This window comes from Pyrgilauda ruficollis, unplaced genomic scaffold (assembly GCF_017590135.1).
Source record: "Pyrgilauda ruficollis isolate IOZ18807 unplaced genomic scaffold, ASM1759013v1 scaffold48, whole genome shotgun sequence".
Classification (NCBI taxonomy): domain Eukaryota; kingdom Metazoa; phylum Chordata; class Aves; order Passeriformes; family Passeridae; genus Pyrgilauda; species Pyrgilauda ruficollis.
Genome location: NW_024526377.1, coordinates 7,229,294 through 7,250,707, shown reverse-complemented (window position 1 = coordinate 7,250,707; position 21,414 = coordinate 7,229,294). Strand labels below are relative to the sequence as shown.

General features: G+C 38.5%; 1 protein-coding gene across 1 annotated transcript in view; it reads left to right on the top strand.

Moving 5' to 3' along the window:
* FAM135B (family with sequence similarity 135 member B) overlaps positions 1 to 17,420 on the top strand; it is a 126,248-nt gene extending 108,828 nt beyond the window's left edge. The window contains exons 10-19 of the mRNA XM_041479394.1: positions 308 to 381; positions 2,898 to 3,052; positions 4,289 to 6,347; positions 8,098 to 8,264; positions 9,512 to 9,603; positions 11,761 to 11,858; positions 12,177 to 12,328; positions 13,203 to 13,313; positions 15,770 to 15,883; positions 17,215 to 17,420. Coding sequence (XP_041335328.1) covers positions 308 to 381; positions 2,898 to 3,052; positions 4,289 to 6,347; positions 8,098 to 8,264; positions 9,512 to 9,603; positions 11,761 to 11,858; positions 12,177 to 12,328; positions 13,203 to 13,313; positions 15,770 to 15,883; positions 17,215 to 17,420 — 3,228 coding nt within the window. The remainder of the gene's footprint in view (positions 1 to 307; positions 382 to 2,897; positions 3,053 to 4,288; positions 6,348 to 8,097; positions 8,265 to 9,511; positions 9,604 to 11,760; positions 11,859 to 12,176; positions 12,329 to 13,202; positions 13,314 to 15,769; positions 15,884 to 17,214) is intronic.
* The last annotated feature ends 3,994 nt before the right edge of the window (positions 17,421 to 21,414 follow it).

Sequence of the window (21,414 nt, the reverse complement as noted above, 5' to 3'; positions counted from 1 at the left end):
AATACATCTTCCAAACTTTAACAATAGAGGGGAAAATGGTAAATTTGACAGCTTTTAGAAAAGTAGTTAGAAGATGCAGATAACCAAACTTTGATTTATTGTCAAGGGAGTCTTCTTACCTCGCAGCAAAATATGCTACAATAATAGCTGCTTTGTGCTGGACTGGGAAAACGAAGGAGAATTGAACTCTTTTTAATGTCAACACTAATGAATCTGGTCCTGATAGTCAGTGCTGTGTTCTTAGACTGATGGCACTTGTCACCTTTCAGCACATCTTAGGTTTAATTTCTGCATCTGTCTCTCTCAGGTGAGAAGATTCTCAGAAGCCTTCTTCTACACTGAGCACCAGAAACCTGCTGTGCTCATGTTCCAGGAAGGCCTGTAAGTAACCCAGTAACTCTATCTCTGGAATGACTAAAAATTTACTTTAAAATATTTTGCAATCAAGAACAAGATCTTTTTCTGCAGGGTAGGAAGGAATTTTGTTTGAGAGAGGTTTTGTTTTAGCTTCATATTGTAAACCTATTGAAATGAGTTTCAAAAGTAAGTGACTGACCAGGTTGGCACCAGAAATAATTACTTTCAAGCTACCTACATATATATATATATATATATATATACTTCAATTAACTTCCTAAATCAAATGCACCAGATCCATCACTGGTACTTTTAGTAGGAAGTAACTGTTGAAAAGCAACAAATCTTAACATTTACAAATTTGCTTTTTACTAACCCTAAACCATTCCAAGGTAAGTATTTCTTTCTGCTGGACCATTCCTGCTCGTAACCAAGCTCTGAAGTGTGAGGAGGCAGTCTTAAAGCTGTGACAGGGCAAATCCTGCCCTTGGTTTTAGCCCATGAACCCAAGTGGAGGACTTGGATGATACTCAGGACCTGGCCCCTGAAGGCAGAGTTCAAAGAAGGATGCTCAGATTTGAATTTCTGAGTAATAATGGTTGTCCAGACTATTTGTCACCATGGGCAGACCACAACATTACCAGTGTGAAACCCATCCTTTAGAAGGGGCTGAAAGGTCATGACATCAGGTTCTGTCACAATGATGATTTTTAAGTGAGACATTTGCTTCTGACCTAGTGCAGAGGAGAAAATTGCTTTTCTCAGAGCTGTCATTGGGGACATTAAGGCTGATTCAGTGTTGATGGAAAGGGCCCTGACTTCATTAGTGGATGGGCTGTACAAGGCTGCCTTCTTCTGCCAAATTAGAGCAGCACCATAGCTGTAGGGTCCCAGCTGTGTTCATTTGGTTCTCCCACGTCAAGATTTTAGGGAGCTGTGTACAAGGAAAGCCCCATGTCAAGATCCTGGGGTGAGGGCACACACAATCATGGCTCCATTCAAACAAATATAACCCTAATTGCACAGGGGAAAGCCTAATTGCATGAAGTGCTTCTATTTCTCTAGGCAGTCACAGCAGTAGCCCGTTTCCTACAGATAAATATAATGTTTTTGTCAGTGGTTATCAAGAAAGGTAAGTAAAAGAAAAAAAAAAAACACATTAGTTTCTCTGTGCAGAAAATCTGATCTATACAGTCTGTATGGCCGAGTCAGGTTTTCTTCCTGAATTTGCTAGATTATGTAGTTGGAAAATCAGGGTCTTGGCTGTCAGAGTATTACTGATATTGGGAGTGTTAGTAGGGCCTCTAGGAGGTCACATACCCTCCTTAGATTTTACAGGCAAAATTTTTTCTCCTTTCTCACTTTAATATCAATTATTAATCTTTTTCACAAGGGTAGATAATAATCAGATGAGGGATAATGGCTTTACGATGAAGAACAGATTTGCTTTCAGCTGACCATCAATGAAAATCTTTTTGCCTTACTCTCTGTATTTCATGTTTTCCACATTTTTTGAAATAGATATTTAAATAGGAAGGCCCATCAGAAATAGAAATTATTGTGTTGATTATAGCTGAACACATATTCATCTGCCAGTTTAGTGTCACATTCACTGAGGAGAACCACGTAGCATTTTGAAAGGCCTAAATGATGGAAACAGATGGGGGCTACAAAAAAGATAAAGAGGGACTTTTTACAAGGACATGTAGCAATAGGACAAGGGGGAATGGCTTCTAAATGAAAGAGAGTAGGTTTAGATCATGTATTAGAAAGAAATTCTTTATTGTGAAGGTGGTGGGGCACTGGAATGGTTTATTCAGAAACTTTGTGGCTGCCCCATCCCTGCAAGAGTTCAAGACCAGGTTGAGCAAACTGGTCTGGTGGAAGATGCCCCTACCTATGTAAAGGGGGATAGAACTGAATGGTCTTGAAGGTCCTTTCAACCCCAAACCGTTCTATGATTCTGTGACTGTCAAGAGAGAGTGGCTGAGTAATTGCCTTAGCTCTTCCAGACTCGTACCTGTGTGAGACAGCTTTCTGTGAGTGCTCTGAGGTCTGATAGAAGTGAGACAGAGGGCTTGCCAGGCATCCTTCTTGGCTTTGTTCCTCCTTGTACTGCTTAACCAAATTTTTGATTATTGCTTCCTGCATCTGGGTTTTGAAACCCCGAGCACAGCCAGAGTGACAGACCTCATTTCCTGACCAGAAACCAGCTGAGGGATCCAGCCCCAGCCAGCAGCTGAGGCCCTTGGGAGGATAGCAATGGGCTATGGCAGCTTAACAGGAACCTGTGACAGTGGGATCTGGAATAATTTCAAAAACACTGAGATTTTTCAGGAAGGGATTGTGCAAGTTGTAGATATCTCTAACTGAGAGATGGAAACCTTCAAAGCGTTCTGGGTACCCCCCATCATGCAATACCTCTTCCCTTTAAACACATTGACTCTGTCCTCAGCCTGCATATCTGGGCTTGCAGGACTAATGGAGAAACAGCACAGTAGCTACTCAAGCACTGAATTTGTTTTGTATTTTGCTGCCAGGATCCAGAGCCATGCACAGATTTCTACAGAAATTCGCAATTCGGATTATTTCACCAGCATGCCCCCGCTGCCGGCGGAATGCCTGGACATCGACGGGGACTGGAACACACTCCCAGTTATCTTTGAAGATAGGTACACAGACATGCCTTGCAAAGGTGAGTGAAACTCCACAGGGCACAGCTTCATGAGACAGCTTGAGCTGAGGGAGGTACTTCCCCAGCTCAGGATAAGTGATCTCACATCCCTTGGAGTTATGAACTCGGAAGAGAGTGTGACTTCCTAAGTAATGCAGCTGAATTTTAGTGTTTTCCCTAACAGCAGAGTATTTCCTTCACATTTTTCATCTTTAAATTAAGCTTTCATTAAAAAAGAGCTGGAAGAAAAATCTGGAAAAAAAATCAGATCTTTTGGATTTTTGCTATAGTACTAATTTAAAGGAAAAACACTAGACTGATATCCCCACTATGACATCTAGTGGTAAAAAATCTCAGAACAAAACCCCACAGTTACAATGTAAAGCTCCACACTCCCCTGAAAGGCAGCATTGCCTTCCAAAAAATATTTTGCTCTTTGAGTATCCAAATAAAATTTTTAATTAAGAAATTATTTAGTTCTACAGTTATTTAGTAAAACCTCATAGCCCTTACTACCTTTTTACTTTTCACTCAACCTTTAAAATTACCAAGGAAGCAATATGTATTAATACTACAGGTGTCCATAGTCTAGTGAATATAGCCTGTGATACAAATTCTTCACTCTTCCACAGTTTTTCTACTGCCTAAATTGTGACAATGCTCATTAACGATATTTAAATTATTAAACTGAGTATTAAACCGATTCAAAGTAAAGCTATACTATGAATAATATTGAATAACACCAGGAATACAAAGACGTATCCATTTTGTTTTGCTTACCTACACTCCAAAAGCTAACAGTATAGGTACAGTTACACTGAGGAAAGTGTATTTTATTAATATTATCTTCTTTGGCCTAACTATAACTGTCCAGTGAGTGTAATTCTAGTTAAATGTACTCTGGCCTGGGCATTTGTAATATGACTTTAATGCATGTATAATTTTTATAATGTAGAATTATAGAATAATATTTTTGAGTTTAAAATCCCTTTTCAAAATCTCCCAATTCTTGGGGTGGTTTGTTGTGTTCTTGCAGATAATGCTTTTTCTTTTCTTTTCTTTTCTTTTCTTTTCTTTTCTTTTCTTTTCTTTTCTTTTCTTTTCTTTTCTTTTCTTTTCTTTTCTTTTCTTTTCTTTTCTTTTCTTTTCTTTTCTTTTCTTTTCTTTTCTTTTCTTTTCTTTTCTTTTCTTTTCTTTTCTTTTCTTTTCTTTTCTTTTCTTTTCTTTCCTTTTTTTCTTTTTCTTTTCTTTCTTTAGATCAGAATTTGGAAGTTTTCCCAGATTTTGAGGTTCCTGCAAATACTCAAGTGGATGTAAAACTGGAAAATGAAGTCTGTGGATCAGATGATGCCACTGCAGTAATGAAAGGAGACTTTGAGAAAGATACTCCTCTAATACACACAGACAGGATAAACAGGAATTCCTCATGCCTACACAGCAGTACTGAAGCTGCTGCTAAGGGTTTAAACCAGCACTCCACATCTCAGGTATGTACAATAAACAAAGAAGGCCAAAGGAAACCTGAAAATATTTTTGTTTCAAGAGAGGAAACTATTTCTGACTCACAGCCAGGCAATACAGAACACATGTCAGAAGACTTTAAAACATCCAAGGAAGTTTTATTAAAAGATAATAGACTTGAGGCGGATGTTGTCTGTGGAGACATGGAACCCAGCAATAAGGACTGTCACAAACGTGAGCCCATGCTAATTGTCAGTGCTCAGCATGAGTGTGGAGCATGTGGAACTGATGGCTTGGAAGACAGCACTGAAATACATGAACTAGATGAATTTGGTCATCCTGACACTAATTTCACTTCATCTGAGATTGCACTGAATGAATTGACCAGTCTTGGAAAACCAGAGGATGCAGACACCAAGGCTCATCTCCCTGTTTTGAAAGCTTTGCCTTCACACAGCTGTGAAGTGAAATCAATCACAAAGGAGCAACGAAGTGAGGAGAGTGAAGAATTTACCCTGATGTCAGGGGTCATAAAAAGATCTTCCTCTATAATATCTGATTCAGGCATTGAAAGTGAGCCCAGCTCGGTGGCATGGTCTGATGCTCGCAGCCGGGCCCTGGAGCTGCCCAGTGACCGAGAGATCCTGCACCACTTGGTCCGGAGGCACGCCATCCACCGGAATTCCCTGGAGGGTGGCCACACGGAAAGCAACACCAGCTTGCCCAGTGGTATCCAAGCATCACTCACATCCATCAGCTCTTTGCCCTTTGAGGAAGAAGAGCGGGAAGTGGAGCTTACCAAACTGACGAAATCTGTCTCTGCCCCTCAGATCAGTAGCCCAGAAGAGCCCCCAGAGGAGGTGGATATATCAAAACACATTGAAGCCACCTCAGGAGATTCAGATCACAACTTAAGAAGCTGCATGGAAACAGAGGATAAAGATGGAAAAATAATCATGGACTTTTCCGAGTGTCAAATGACCACTGAAAGTGGACAAACAGAACACAGAAGACATCCCAATCCCCTCCTCAAACGCAGTAGCAGTAACACTGAGTTACAAGGGAATGAGGAGAAAGGTTTTCCAGAGACTTGCTGTAGTTTGGAAAATACAAGACCACCCAGCTGTCCGAAGCAGCTCCAAGTTAATGTCTCTGAGTGCCTGTCACTGGAGAGCAATGGTGAGTGCAGCTTAAAAACACCAAAGGCTTGTAATTACTTGGACAAAAATATAGATAAGGCTGATACATGCATTGAGGACCCAAAGGATAAACTTAAGCCGGACAGTTTAAAAGTACGACAGGGCTCTTCCAATAGTAGAATTTCAGGAGAGGAGAGTTTTTCACAAAGCATAGAGGTGGTGCCAGATTTTTGCTATCCTGTTACAGCTCCTTCAGACACCTCCACTGAATTTGGCTCACTGCAAGGAGAATGTGGCAGCTCTCTCACTGAGGAGAGCCCAGCAGTGTATGCAGAAATGCAGGGCTTGCAAGAAATTGAGCTCAATGACTCACCTGCCTCAGCAGACCCTGCGTCAGGGGCCCACCAGGCTGAACATCCTCAGGAGCCCAACAGCCAAGAGAATAAACTTGTAGCGAACGGCACCGGGTTTCCTTTGGCCACGACAGAGGGAGTAGCCCTGGAAAGCAGAAAGGCTGCTGATGTGGTTAACATGTCCATCTCTTGCACAGCCACCTGTCTTCCCTTTTCTTCCGTGCTCAAAGAGACCCCTGCCATGGCGGGCTCCTTGGCAAAGCAGGCTGCGTTCCCCATCACGCGCCAGCCGCTGGGCTCCTTTGGAGTTGTCTGTCCTAATTCTGATGAGATGGATGAAGAGACCAACGAAAGGATGCTGAAGTAAGAATAACTAATTACTTCATTAATGTAGCCGTAATGCTGAGAGACCCTGACACAGTTCAGGACCTTAATGCACTAGGCATACAGGAAGCTTGCATTTAAGACAGTTGCCTGAGGAATAAATAATCCAAACAGACAAATGGCTAATATAGAATGAATAATCTAAATAGACAGGAAGGATGAAAACACAGAGAGACCGAGATTGCAAAAGATACCAGATCCTTAATTCTCACGACAAGCAGTGAGATTTATGTATCTATATAATCTTTGAGAACTGAGCCTCCTTCCTGAAATCAAGGTTACCCACACCAGAGTGTCGACCCCTAATAGTCAGTTCACTGTGGCAGTGCCACAGACTGTTTTACTCCTCTGCTTTAATAATTCCATTCGGTAGCTAAACTATGAAATTGGGAATTCAGATTGGCTGATATGTCTCAACTTCACCTTCTCAAACTGGAAGAATGGGAGAATTGAAGCCACCAGAGAAGAAGCATTATTTTTGTTTCTTGCTTCATTGCCCAACTAAAGTGCTGCATCGTAACCTTGACGTCACAGGGGCCCATTTCACAGATTGGCACACTAGCACTTATATTTTTCCAATATAGTTTGGTGCCTCTGCTGTGCTGATGAAAAACAGTAGCACTGAAATTTCTCAATCCATTCAGCTGCCCAAAATCTTGGCTGTCTGCATGTGCATTCATTTTCAACCCAAGACTTTACTTTTTATTCTTTTGAAAGCATCCTGAAGTTTTATACACCATGCTTTAGTCCTGACAAATCTAAGCACAGAATTTGTTTCTTCATTGTGAAACAGAACATTGAGCATGCATTCATGCACATGAATTCAAGGCTTCAAGATTCATGGCCCAAAAGCTATTTTTTTAATTGTTGTGCCCCTTAAAATTAGTTGGTCTGATGTAAGTAATTACTCACTGTTGGACTTGAGTATCTTAGAGGTCTTTTCCAATCTTAATGATTTTATGATTATATCAAGTTGCCTTAAGAGATGCCCAAACTTTAAAGGTTATATCTCCAAAGTTTGTCTTTCCCAGTTTTTTACTTAATTCTACATTTACTTTGTGATTATTAATTCCTGAATTATGTGGATAAGTTTTACTAAATCAAAAGGCCATTGAAGTGTTTGGCATCTTCAGGCAGCAGAATGCTTCAGGGTGAATTCGTATCAAATTTTAGACCTCTAAGTAGGAAAAGTGTTATCTTAATTATTTCAGAAATGTTCTTCTTCTAAATTCTACTAAATTGTTTTCAAAATAATCCAAACCCAAAAAAGGCTACCATTTTTAGATGAGGTACATCCCTTAAATCTAATGTGATGAAGAGGGAGAAAACCTTCTACCTAAGTGCCTCTGATGGTAGCAAAATTATACATTTTGCATTTCAGTACCTATAAGGCCAATGCCATTGTTAAGAGTCAGAATTGCTAATTCTGTACCTCAGTCTCATTTTATGAGGTACCAGAAAATTACTTTTTGCTAGTTTTTCATTCCATGGCAAGTGTGAGTTGCTAATGCACTTTAGTTCTTCCCTGTATGTAGACAATTTACAAAGAAACAGAGTTTATTCCCTTCATTCTGGCTTCTCTCAGTCCTAATAGATAAGGAATTGCATCCAGGTCTCTACTTGAAAGGTGAAAACGTAATTTCTTGCAAAGACAAGCCTCCTCATTTCTAGTTTGAAGGTTTGTTGCCGACCACCCAGTTCTATTGTGATTAACTAATGTATTCTCCAGTTTTTATCAGGCCAAAGAAAAATTTAAAAAAGAAATGAAGATTGAAGGATTACTGTACAGTGACTTATCTGTACTAGCTTCTGATATCCCATATTTTCCACCAGAGGAAGAGGAAGAAAATTTGGAAGATGGAATTCACCTGGTTGTCTGTGTCCATGGATTGGATGGTAAGGCCAGGAAGGATTGCTATTTGTAAGTGATTTCAGTGTAAATTACAAAAAAAAGGACAGATGTTCAGCAAGTATGAAAGAATGGAGAGTCTAAGTATTTGTTTTAGCTAAGTATTTATGTCTTATTGTGCTATTCAGTCCATCATAATAAAGTATCTATGAGAATATAAAGTATTGTTGCTAATATATGGGGTCCTGCTATCTGGTTTTTGTTTTATTTTTGTTTATTTTTGTTGTTGTTGTTGTGTGTTTTTTAAACAGCAATCTACACCAAAGCACATCAGTCCTCCCATGTACAGGAAGAGTGCATTACAGTAACTCATTGTCTTTCCACACAGGTTTGGTTGTTTTGCAGTATGTTCCCAGGAGGAAAATGTTATTTAAGCCCCCAAAACACTGTTATAGATTAAATAGTGCTTGACTTTATAAAGTGAGAGTATAAAAATAATTCTTCACTGCAGAGGAAGCAAGTCTTGGGATTTTTTACGTATATGCTTTCTAGGCAGGAAACAGTTATGTTAAATGTGAACTTTCTCTTGGCAAATTATTGATATCAATTAGAAAGGTGTAGATGTTAACACTGAAACTATGGAGAAAAAGTGGTAGAGGCTCTGATGTCTCAAAAAAAAAAAAAAAAAACCAAAAAAAAAAAAAAACAAACACTGGCTTGTGCCAGGGCTGTTTGCCATTGAATATCTCAGTAGCAGGAATGCCCTTCTTGTGAGGTACTGGTACCTTCCTCACCCACAAAAGATTTGAGAAGACTTTGGAATTTCCTAGTACAGAATGAGGCATTTCTCAAAATATTAGGGGTCTGATAGTATTTCAGCACCACCTCTAACTGTGAATACATGAGATGGGCCATTCTGCATCTGAAGGTACAGCCCTACAGCCCAACACAGGAATTGAGGCGTCCCTGGGGGCCTCACCTGATCTTGTTGTCTTTCTGTCTTACCTCTGCTGTTGAGCAAATAGAGGACAGATTTTTTCTGGACCTGATCTTTGCTCTTTCTTACCCACCATTTATGTAGTCCCCCACAGCAGCAGGTGAGGTCAAGCCCACCTGGAGCAGGCTGTGGGAATTCCTGTTCTCTTGCTGTTTCAATGCATGATCCTGAGGTGTGATAATGTTCTTAGCAGCACTTAGCAAGAGCTCTGTGGTGTCAAGGTTGTTGTGCTAAATTGACTCTATATTGGTTATTTTTCTGTTGAATAGCATCTTATAAAATATCATTTGTTCCTAGGTAACAGTGCAGATCTTCGGCTGGTAAAGACTTTTATTGAACTGGGACTTCCTGGTGGAAAACTGGACTTCCTAATGTCTGAAAGAAATCAGGTAGTACAGAGCTAATTTCTGTCTTCCTTTCTATTGCTGAAATAGTGCCTTCAGCATAAGCCTTTTCACCAGCTGAGTGAAACAAAAGCACTGGGGAATTCAGGGAGTTTTATGTAGTATTTAGTGCAAAGGCTTGGTTCTATTCCTGTCTAACTTGATAGGGTGTTCAAACCTATTGGAAAATATTACTGGCATTAATGTCAAAGGCAATGACATTAGCAGTAATAGGACTAGACCTTAGAGGAAGAAAATGGATTTATCCTGCCAGTTTGCAAACTTGGCAACCTGGTGCCTCTGCAGCACACCACCAACAGAAAGCAGCAAGTTTAGTGATGCTGAATTCTCCAGAGGATGTGGAATATCCAGCAGGTGTTGTCAGTTCCCTTTGCTGCATCAGCCATTGTTTCTCCTGTTGCAGTGTTTGTTGGGATTTATTTCCTTGAATGATAAAGAAATGTCTTCCAGAAAAATTGATTGCTGGTCTAGGCAGAAAAACAGAAATGAATCCTGTGCTTTGCTTGGCAGTGGAGCCATATTTACGACCAAAGGCCTAACTTTATGCACAAGATAAGGATTTCCATTGTGCAGTCAGAAACATTATTCTGATTTATGAGCACCTGAGAAACCTGAGTTAAAACTTTCTAACCTTGTTTGTTCAAAAGCTTTTATATTTTGAAGTGGCTGGTTGGTGTACGTGTGTGAACTTGCCACTTCAGCGCACAGCTCTGTCAGCAGCAGACCTGGAGAGTGAATGTAAGCAAGGTGAAAATAGTCAGGAGACCACTTTACACTTCCATCAAGGCCTCTTCCAGGAGAAGAGAATGTTTTCAGAGAATGAAACATCCTTCAATATCTGTATTTATCCAGAGACCATAATGGAAACTGTTTAGAGATCTTATTGTCTGGGAAGGTGGGGAAGTTCTCACAGCGCTGGAAGTGGAACCTGAGTGTCTTGATGGCTATTTTAATGTTGTAAAGCATCTCATCACTATTTTTTTCCTTCTTTGAGAACCACACTGAAAATGACCCAAAAAATCAGTCATTTAGCTGGTTTGCTTTATAGAGGAAAATTCAAATCACTTTTTTTGGGCATTCATTTGTGATGCATTTGACAAGCTCAGTCAGGCTGAAATGATAGTAAAGAATGGAGATATAATCAGGTGAAATATGACACTTGACATATTTTGGTTATGATTAACATTCAGGCTGATATTCTTGCACTTTTAAACAACCTGAAAAGTTTGGGATAATGAGCCTAGGAGGCAATCATTAATTATCAATGCAGACAAAACAAACAGGCAGAAGGTTACTGGACTGTTTTTCGTTTATGAGAACGTTTATTTTAAGTCTGTACTGCAAAGTGAATATCGACATATTTTCCTGTGCAAGAGCTGCAATTAGCAAGATGAGTTGTGTCACAAAAGCATTAATTACTCATATGTTTCAAAAGCATTAATTACTCATATCTTTACTCTGAATAGCTGTTCCAACATTTGATGATTGTTTTGTGGTATCTCATTAGTTAGGAGTTTGATTTAGAGTCTTGTTGGATTGCCAAATTACAAAGTTCTGAATAAGATCTGCCTGTAATTGTATAGACTGGAAATATATTGCTTGTTTTATTGTCTCACAACTGGCAGTACTGTTGCAAGCAACAAATTATTCATCTGTCTCTAGCACTCATTTCTCCTACTGATGACTGATGAATAAGAAACACACCGCATTTGATTAAGACAGCCAAATAATTTTGTGATGACATCGTTAGCATCAGCATAAACCTCATGTCAATGTATAATCCTGTAAAGTATTTTATTGCAGTAATATGTTGAATCCTAAATGCCAAAAGCTCTTCTTCTATATGCAGACCTTGGTATCTAGAGCAGCTGAGCATTAGCTGTTCTCACCAATGTCAAGTCAGGCTACTTTAGCTTCGTGCTTATGATTCTGGAATCACTCAGCAACCTCTCTCAAAGGAAAACTTCAGTTTAAAAGAGGACCTGGAGACTGAGAAGAATCTCCCTTTCCCCCCCTTGAGCATGTAAAAAGAAAATTTACACTGGTTGTTACATTTCTGCTTGAATTTGACTTTAAAAATAACATCAGTCTGCAATAAGTGTAATATATTTTAATTCATGAACTCATTTAATTTTTCAACAGACTGATACTTTTGCTGATTTTGATACAATGACTGACCGATTATTGGATGAAATTATTCAGCATATCCAGTTGTACAACCTCTCCATATCCCGAATAAGGTAAGCTTTATTAGATAGCAAATAGTGTGTAACTGTTAGAGTCACAGGAGCAACATCCGATGAAATTAGCTTTTCCCAAAGTGCCCTGTGTCAAAAGCCATTGAATCAGTGAGATTAATTTTTACATTATTGTAGATGAGAATGAAAGAGAAAGATTCTTAGGAAAGAGAATTTATAGGCTGAAAAAAGTGTTAAATGATAACTAAAGGATCTTATTGACAGAGTCCTCCTTCCAGAGCCATTTGTGCCATCTTTATGTTTGTTTTAAAGGAAACACAGATGGGTTTCCTATTAATGTAATTCTTTCTTTCCCAACAGTTTTATTGGACATTCCCTTGGTAATGTCATCATTCGATCTGTACTAACTCGCCCCAGGTTTCGCTATTACCTCAACAAGTTACACACCTTCCTGTCCCTCTCTGGGCCTCACCTGGGAACCCTTTACAACAACAGCACTTTGGTTAGTACAGGTAAGAGTTGATAGGAAAGCTTTTTTGCTGTGGTCCACGGCAGAGTGCATGAGAGGGCAACAACTGGAGGTAGGAATTTATTGTAGCATGACTTGTAGACTGGCTGTGGTCCACGGCAGAGTGCATGAGAGGGCAACAACTGGAGGTAGGAATTTATTGTAGCATGACTTGTACCTTGAAGTTGTGGAAAATATTTGCTGAAGACTTCAAACCTTCAAAATTCAGATAAAAATTTCAATTTCAATATCTACAAGGTCCATCATATTGCTCCCTGGAAAGCTCAGGGGTGTGCAGCAGTGAGAGATCAACCTTAGTTTCCACTTAGTCTCCCAATTCTCCTCTGCTGCAAATAAAGAGAGGCACCTCCATGGCTGAGAAAGAGACATTATTATGGAAATGGAATGTCCCACATTTCAGTCTTCCTGAGTATTTTTCTGACTACCCTGCGACAACCACAGAATCATAGAATAGTCTGGGTTGGAAGGGACCTTAAAGATCATCTAGTTCCACCCCCGCTATGAGCAGGGACATCTTCAGTTAGATCAGTTTGCTCCAAGCCTTGTTCAATCTGACCTTGATTATTTATAGGGATGAGATATTTGCCACCTCTCTGGGCAACTTCTTCCAGTATCTCACCATTCTCATTGTAAAGAAATTTCTTCCTTATATGTAGCCTAAATCTACCCTCTTTTAGTTTAAAACTGTTGCCTCTATCCTGTGAGACCCTTGGACTTTTCTCCTTGTTGATTAGGAGTACAAGAACAAACAAGACTTCTAAAAAATGACAGTGCTATCCTTACTGTAGGTACATGTCTTTAACTCTCCTGCCTGATGATCTACAAAGGGTAAAAATATGCACCAATTTTCATTCCAGGTTTATGGCTAATGCAGAAGTTAAAAAAGTCAGGATCGCTTTTGCAACTGACCTTCAGGGACAACGCGGATCTACGCAAGTGTTTCCTCTATCAGCTCAGCCAAAAAACGGGTGAGTAGGGCTTGATGTGCCTTGCAAATACCAAGGGCTATTCCATGGGCTTGTGCTGGATTGGTCTATTCTCCAGGGAGATAAAGAAATCTGCATTTTGTTAATGATCTTTCTCTAAACAGGCTTTTTAGAAGGGCTGCCCTGTCCGAAATCTAATACCAATTTCATCTGTGCATTTTTTCTGTGAAAGTTATCAGATAATGTCTTTGCCAAACTGGTAGCATTAAATAAGACTTTTGTGCTGTTGTAAACATGCACCTGAGTTTATATTCTGCGAGCAAGAAACATCATTTTTGACAGGCCATCATTCCTTAATTTATGCTATGAGATGAAAACCATTTTTCCTTTTTTATTATTTTTTTGTAAGTTTAACATCTCTTGTCTCTAGGAAATACGACTCTGTGAGATGAAGAGCAAATTTTATTCATGTCTATTCTGACACTTCTATACTACAGAGAGAGATGTATGGCCTCATACTAGAAAAATGATGTCTGAATAGAGAATCTTTTTTCCTATTCTTTAGTTTGTCATGAATAAATTAAATAAATCAGACTTTTCTTAAGAAAAGAATGCAAGCATGATCCTTCTGTTGAAGCAGTTGTTTTCTTTTAGGAGTTATTTTTAATATTGAGTGTGAGCAAACTGGTGCTAAGTAGGTAGTGACAAGGTCACTACTTGAAGTTTAATTCTTTGCTCATACTTTTGTACACTGCTAATAGGAAACAAAGACTATGTTAATATTAATAGAACATCTAAATCTTATAGATATGCTACATAACTCAGTCAATGACAGGAAGTCAATGTAAATTGGTGTTATTTGAATTTTCCCTTTGATTCCCTAGTTCTTATTTCCATGGAATACAGTTGATGACTGCTTTACCACTGTCAAGTTAAAATAAAATTGGGTCTACACAAAAAGCTCATATTTTAACTTCCCAAGCAATGAATTCCCAAGCATGTGTAGTGAGTCAAAGCCATTTGCTGCTTGTTAGCTTGGTAGACTGGAGATATAAGAGGCTATAAGTGCAGGTGTTGTCCTTGAAAATGGAGAAAGCAGAAATTTAAATGGGGAGAGAGTTGTCTGTAAAGCCAGAATCACCTGGGTAGATGCTTAGGCAAAATATGCGAAGATACAGACATGTCCATATGTGAAGATATGAGCTGGCATACTGATTCAATAGATGTCCCTACCCTGGCACCCTGCTTCCAAAAGAAGTGGGGAGAACCTACAGAGGGAGAAATGCCAGAAGCAGTGTTGTGCCTACATTGCCAGATAACTGTTTAAGCCTCCAGCAATTTCTGAATTTCTTATCAAAGTAGAAGTCCCTGCTACCTTTCAATCTCTTTAACAAATGTTCCTCATGCTTATGAAAATAAAAACCAAAACAAAACCCACAATAAAATATTCTTCCCTATTGAACCTCTTCACATAAGGTTTTAGTTATGGTAACACTCGCTGGGGCTTCTCCTGTCTTTTACTTCAGACTGAAGTTGCAAACTCAGTTGTTTGACTTCACAAGAAGAAAATGATAAACAACTTAAGACAGGTTTTGGAAAGGCAGACAGCAGGACTTTTCATTGTGGTGGTGATGGCCAGATTTTCTATGAAAGTCTAGAAGTCATAGTTGTGGAATCATGGAGACATGGATGGGCCTCGAGATCATCTGGTTCCAGTCCCCCTGCAATGGGCAGGGACATCTTCCACTAGACCAGGCAGCTAAAAACCCCATCCAGCCTGGCTCTGGCTCTGGACTACTTTCCCATAAGAGGGAGGGAAAGACGAATCTCTTCTGTGTTCAGGATATTCTCTGAACAAGTAGGTTATGTCATCAGTATCCATTTTGTTACTTTTCTGTTAAATGTGGGTGATGGAGAGCTCAAGTGACCATAGACAAGTCAAAAAGCAGGAACTCATCAGTGGCCCCATTAGCTCTAGGGAAGAGGCAGGATTTGGTGTTTTAAGCTGGTGTACCAGCAGCACGGATTTGTTAAGTGACTGCTGCATGCAGGGTCTGGATGATCTCTAAGACTCACTCAACACCAATGTAACAGTATGACATTATAGCAATTCCTTTTCTTCTCCCTCTTTCTATTTTGTTTGAGAATTTTACTAATTTATTGTGTTATTTTTGAACTTGATCCTGTTTAAAGGTATAAATATTTGCAAGAGTAAAGTTTTAATAACAGTATTTTTTTACAGACAGTTCTTTTCCTTGTTGACATAAAATTAACATGTGTGAGTGTTGATAAATAACAAATAGTTCACAGAAGCAACAGAAATGTGTTTAAGCTGTTATGAATATTTCTAATATTGTGTTGCATGTTTTCATAATTATAGTCTATTTTGTGCTGTAGATTTTCAAAAGCCTTTGAACATGAAATAATCATGCTGACAATGTATTAATTTTCATCACTGTGCTTAATTGTGATTAATGTATTTAATATGTTTGCAACAGGTCTTCAGTATTTTAAAAATGTTGTGTTAGTGGCCTCACCCCAAGACAGATATGTACCTTTTCATTCAGCAAGAATAGAAATGTGCAAAAATGCACTTAAGGACAGACACACAGGTATGTTCAAGTTCTTTTATATAGTCCCAAGGCTGTTCATGAATTGCATTTCTGTGCAACTGAGGTCATTACATTAGAAGGGCTTTTCATTAACATGATGAAAACTCAAATGTTTATTTGATAAGGAAGAAAGTGTTTGTTTCCCACAGGAAATTACTAAAATCAATAAAAGAAGCTTTTCAAGAAGCTCTTTTCCTGATGAAAACAAATTTCAATCAGGTCATAATCAAAGGTTTCTTACTGCTTCCTCTCCTTTCCTCTAATTTTATTTTTTTAAGTGATAATAGAAACTAGCTCTTGACAATGTTTTTCTGTAGTCTACTGATTTACTTGTATTGTCTCCCCTTTTTTTCACATAATGAAATCTTTTTCAACACATCCAAAGTAAGGAGGGTTTCCCTTTGTTTTCAGTAGTGTCTGAATGATTGCAAGATAATTTAAGGGACAGATCTAAAATCATATTGTTTTGTAATAAAATCTGTAAAACACATCAGGACTCACACCACCAGAGGCTCTCCTTTGAGCTCAGGCTGTGTGTATTGCTTTTGTTATTAGCAGTCTTGCTCATTTATAAAATGTTTCATGGCTTCAGTTTGATGCCACATCCAGGAATAATGTTCAGTGCAATTTCATCCCCATTTCACATATGTGATTACCTAGAAATGGAGGTATTCTTTGGAAGAAGAAGGAGACACACAGGCCCAATAATCAGCATGGTTGCCTTCATGCCTCTTACTTAAATGACAGTTCATTCTATCCTACCTCAGACATGAATTAAAAGGAAATTCTTCAACTCGCCTACAGTGGTTGTTCCTTGGGGACATATTGGATCTAGCAGGAGGCAGATCATTATATTTATCAATACATCAGATAATTTATCTGTAAATGTTTCCTGAGCCATTGTTTCTGCCCCTATAAACACCTCAACTATCTCTACATTATGCCTTTCCTGCACTAGAATCACCAGAAAAACCCAAATGGATTCGTGTCCTGCCAGACCCTCACACATTTGAATTCATAAGCAGTGTGAGTCCAACCCCACTCCCCTAAAAGAAACATGAGCATTTTGTTCCCTGACAGAAGAAAGGCTGAGGATGTCCCAGGCCTCATGCTAAGCAGCTTTAGCAGATCCCTCCTCGTGGCCAGTGCTTCCATTAGATGAGCACCACTCTGGTACCTGGCAAATCTTTGAACTAGACTGCTGTCCCTTACATTTATTTTGGCCTTGCTTCCATTTTCTTCTCACTGAGACTGTAATTAAATGACACTGGAAGAAAAGAGAGGGTCTAGGAGCTTTGGCATGTAGTTGTGATATCTCAATCCTTTTTCAGGTCCTGTTTACGCAGAAATGATCAACAACCTGCTCCAGCCTCTGATTGGGGCCAAGGACTGCACGTTGATCAGACACAACGTGTTCCACGCTCTGCCTAACACCGCCAACACGTTGATAGGCCGGGCTGCCCACATTGCCGTGCTGGACTCCGAACTTTTCCTGGAGAAGTTTTTCCTCGTGGCAGGACTCAACTACTTCAAATAGTGCCTGAAGTATGGGGTAACAGAGGACAACTTTTCCATTGGGTGGAGGAGTTTTCCTTAGCCAACAGAGTGCAATGTTAGAAATGAGATCAGGTGGGACTTGCAAACTTTCCATTTCCATTTCTCTTTCAGAGAATAAAGTGCTATGGCTTTAAGGCATTCAAGCTTCCAAGTATTGGTGCTTTTGGAAGAAATAAATATTCCTCTTCAGTTTATATGTTTTTTGTCCACATAAAGACATGAGCCACTTCTGAAGTACAGAATCAGAATAAGAAGGTTAATTCTCTAAATGTGATTGGACCAATATAATTCCCATTTCTCCTGAATATTGAATCAGGAACTTGTCTGTCCTTGATTTACTGCTTATTTATGTATTAACAAAGCTCTACATTTGTAGCACTTTTGGGGTAGTTAACACACAAGGAAACAAGTGTATGTGAACTCAGGTTAAAGCCTTCTTTGTGACGAACTGAAAAGTCTGAAAACCATTTATGAAAGTTTCAGTCTTTCTGTTTGTTGGAAGAAAATATTTGGATGGTTCCACTACTGGTAATAATTTGTAACATACAAATTGTACATTCAAATAATGGAAAGGAGTAAAATATTTTACATAGAATGAACAAATGTTGATATTTGTCTTTAAAAAGAAGCCCCAACTTTAGTTTGGGAAGAATTCCATTTGAGTTACAAGCTGCCAAACCAAGGGGACTATATTGGATTATTTGTAAAATATCAGTGACATCTGTTAACATTTCTTCTGTTTACATTGATAGAGGATCATAACTGACTGTGTTTGTTATAACCTTAAAGGTACGATTTTTATGTTTGCATTTGTACCTAAGTCCATTTTTCCAACAATTTTTTTTTTTTATTACACTGATACAGAATTCAAAGTCTACCCAGTTATACCCTTGAAAACTCCAAATATTTGGAAAAATAAAGGCTGGAGATATAGAATGGTAAAGATTGTGGAAAGCTTAAAAAATATAAGGATGTCTTAAGATCCTCTGCAATACTCTCTAAATGCTTTGTCAATGCCCATTTGCAGAGCTGTATACAGTCCTAATTATTATATTGTTACAGCTGGTTGAGCTATTTAAAACTTTATTCATGCAATGATATCTAGGTTGTTTTTAAGAATTTGAAAAAAACATATTTCCCAATTTTTATTTTTTTCATCAAATTTACAGTAAGATTTTTATCACAAAGTTATGAGATTTAAAGTGAAAAATTTCAATAACTTTCTGCACATTTTCATAACATTTTGATGAATTTTCAATGTCACAGGAGTTTTTTGAAAAAAGAGGAAGTGAATAATTCTTCACAATTATTTTTGTTTAGAAGGCAGGCAATTTTTTTAAAGCAAATACGATTTGTTTAAAAATAGAAATGAACAGGTCTCCATATCTTCTAGCAATGACTGTAAAAAAATTACAAAGTTTGGTTTAGGTATCAAGACTCCCATGAGTAAACTAAGATGAAGATGGTGGAGATTTGTGAAATAAGAGAATACAAAATGAAAATAAAAAACATCACAGCCACAGGGAAATATTTGTAGTTGCAAAAAGTAGAACTAATTTTTTCTCAAAAGAAAAAAAGTGAAAAATTTACACAAAATTAATTCAAGAAAAGATTTTTAGCAGACTGGCAAATGGTGATAAAGGAAAAAGGTTGGCTTGATAACTGAAGTTGCTTAAACAATACCTCAGTACTTGAATTAAATAGGTACATGCTATTGTGTCTTGCTCTGTCTCTCTTTTTCTCTTTTTTTCCTTACAGATTGACTGTTAAATGTTAACAGTCAACTTTACTCACTTAAATGAATTCTATCAGGAAATCTGAGGTTTTCACTTCTTGTTTGGGAATTCTTTCTCACTTTTTGGCCTCAGCAGTCTAGTTCCAGTTGCACGGACATATTACAACTTCTTCCTCGGTAAATTGTCTAGAGAATTTTAAATATAATGGGACATGGAGGTGGAGCTGTTATATAGTGCAGCCCTTTTGAGCCAGGACTAGTACTTCCATATGGAAAAACAGGAAAGAAACTAAGCTCTAACTATAAGCAACCTCCAGTGTGTTGTATGAGGGTCTGGTCCCTGAACGTGGAAAATGTTCAGGACTCTGCAAACTGAAGATTTTGTAAAACATTTAGAAAGGAGTGACTTTACACCTAAATACAGGCCTGCTGTGTGAGTGGACATAGTCTATACAAAGAAGTTTGCTTATTTCCAGGTCTCACTCACCAACTCTCACAGTCCTGGTCTGACAACAAACCAGGGTAGCTGTTCTTATACTCAGATCGGAGGTTCTTGCCTTGCCTTGGACATTGGACAGCATTCCCAGCCTTCTGTTTGCATGACTGTGAGAGAATGGACATGGGAAAAGGTCTCTGCTTTGCTGAAGGAGTTGGTGGGTCTTTCCAAGCTCACTTTGATGTTCAGTACTCCTACCAGTGCTCTGAGTGATGGATAAATATACCTAAAGGTGTCAGTGTTCCTATTAATATAGAATCCTTTGATGGCTCAGTCTGGTTTCAGAGTTGGAGCTGGATTGTTTATAGACTTGGATCAGGTCCACATAATTTACATCTTGTGCAGTATAGAAGAAAGCTCCTGTGGAACCTCAGAAAAATCTGGGAAGTATAATTCCTGTGATGAGACACAGATTTTATCATCCTTGGCAGAACATTGTGGGATATATTGGCAGTAGTGGTCTAGTGAGTTTCCATTTCAAGTTCTCAGAATAGCCTCCCTCACTTTTTCTTCTTTTATTCTTTTTAATGGGGCACTGTCTCTAAGTACTATAAATCCACTCAATTGTATAGACTATATTGCAAAGAATTCTGCATTGTCATTATAACATAAATAATATCTAAATTTTTGGACTTCATCAAAGTATAGTAATCAGCATGGACTTATTTTCAGATTTGTATTTACGTGGAAAGAAATATACAGCAATAATTATCTTCATAAAAATTAGCAAAGTGCCCAATTAGCATCTTTGTATCTGTCACAACCTTTGGAATTTCAATATATTGTCCTTTCACATAAAGACTTTTAAAATACATTTAAGTACATTTGCAGTATTTCTGCAAGGATTTTCCCCACAATCTATCCCACAATCTATCCCCACAATCAATTTGCCTTCCTCTATCTATGGGAGCAGGGCTTAAACTCTTCAGTGAAGCTCTCACATTTGTAGGGGATAAGAGAGGCTTTTTAGGACCTCGGACAGAGGGACAAACCTGGGGGTTTTTTAATAGCTTGCCAATATTAGTGTCAGCTGTATTTGAAGTGAAGCTCCCTTCAATTCTAAAGGATTCTTCAGTTAAGTAAAAAACAAAGCCAGCATTCCAAGGTTGTTTTTTAGCATCTAAAAAGCTCAAAACTGACAAGGAGGATCTCCACCAGGTTAAGTGAATTTGGCAATCGAAGTTTTCCAGCGTCAGAGGTGAAGGGTGGGCTATAGCCCAGATGAGCAAGTTCTCTGGGGGGAAGGTGATAGCCCATGTGTAGTCAAAGAGGAGCAGAGCCAGCAGATGTCAAGTCTTTGAAAGACAGAGACAAAGATAGGGGGATGGAAGAAAGACAAGAATTTCCTGAAGCAGAATGTAACATTTAAGAGGACTGACATTAACTGTTTTAAAAGAATTGAAGCACTTGAAAACAGTGTGGTTATAACAGTTCAGTGGATATCTATAATTCTATGATCATGCCTTTATTAATAGCTGGATTAATTTTTCTCTGATATTCTGGGTCTCCTAGAGTCCATTTCTCCCCAGTTTTAAAATAATTTAATATCTTCTGAAATGGATTTTTTTAAAGTATGGATGGAGAGAAATTGCACTAAGTGTGTGTAGAAGAGGGACAGAATAGTAAGTTCTTTCTGCATCTGGGCTGAGGATTTTCAAGGAGTTAGTTTTCAATCTTGTGAAAAAAGAGAATCCAATCTCCTGAATCCTCTGGGATTCTTTCTTCTTGGAGAATTGTAGAATT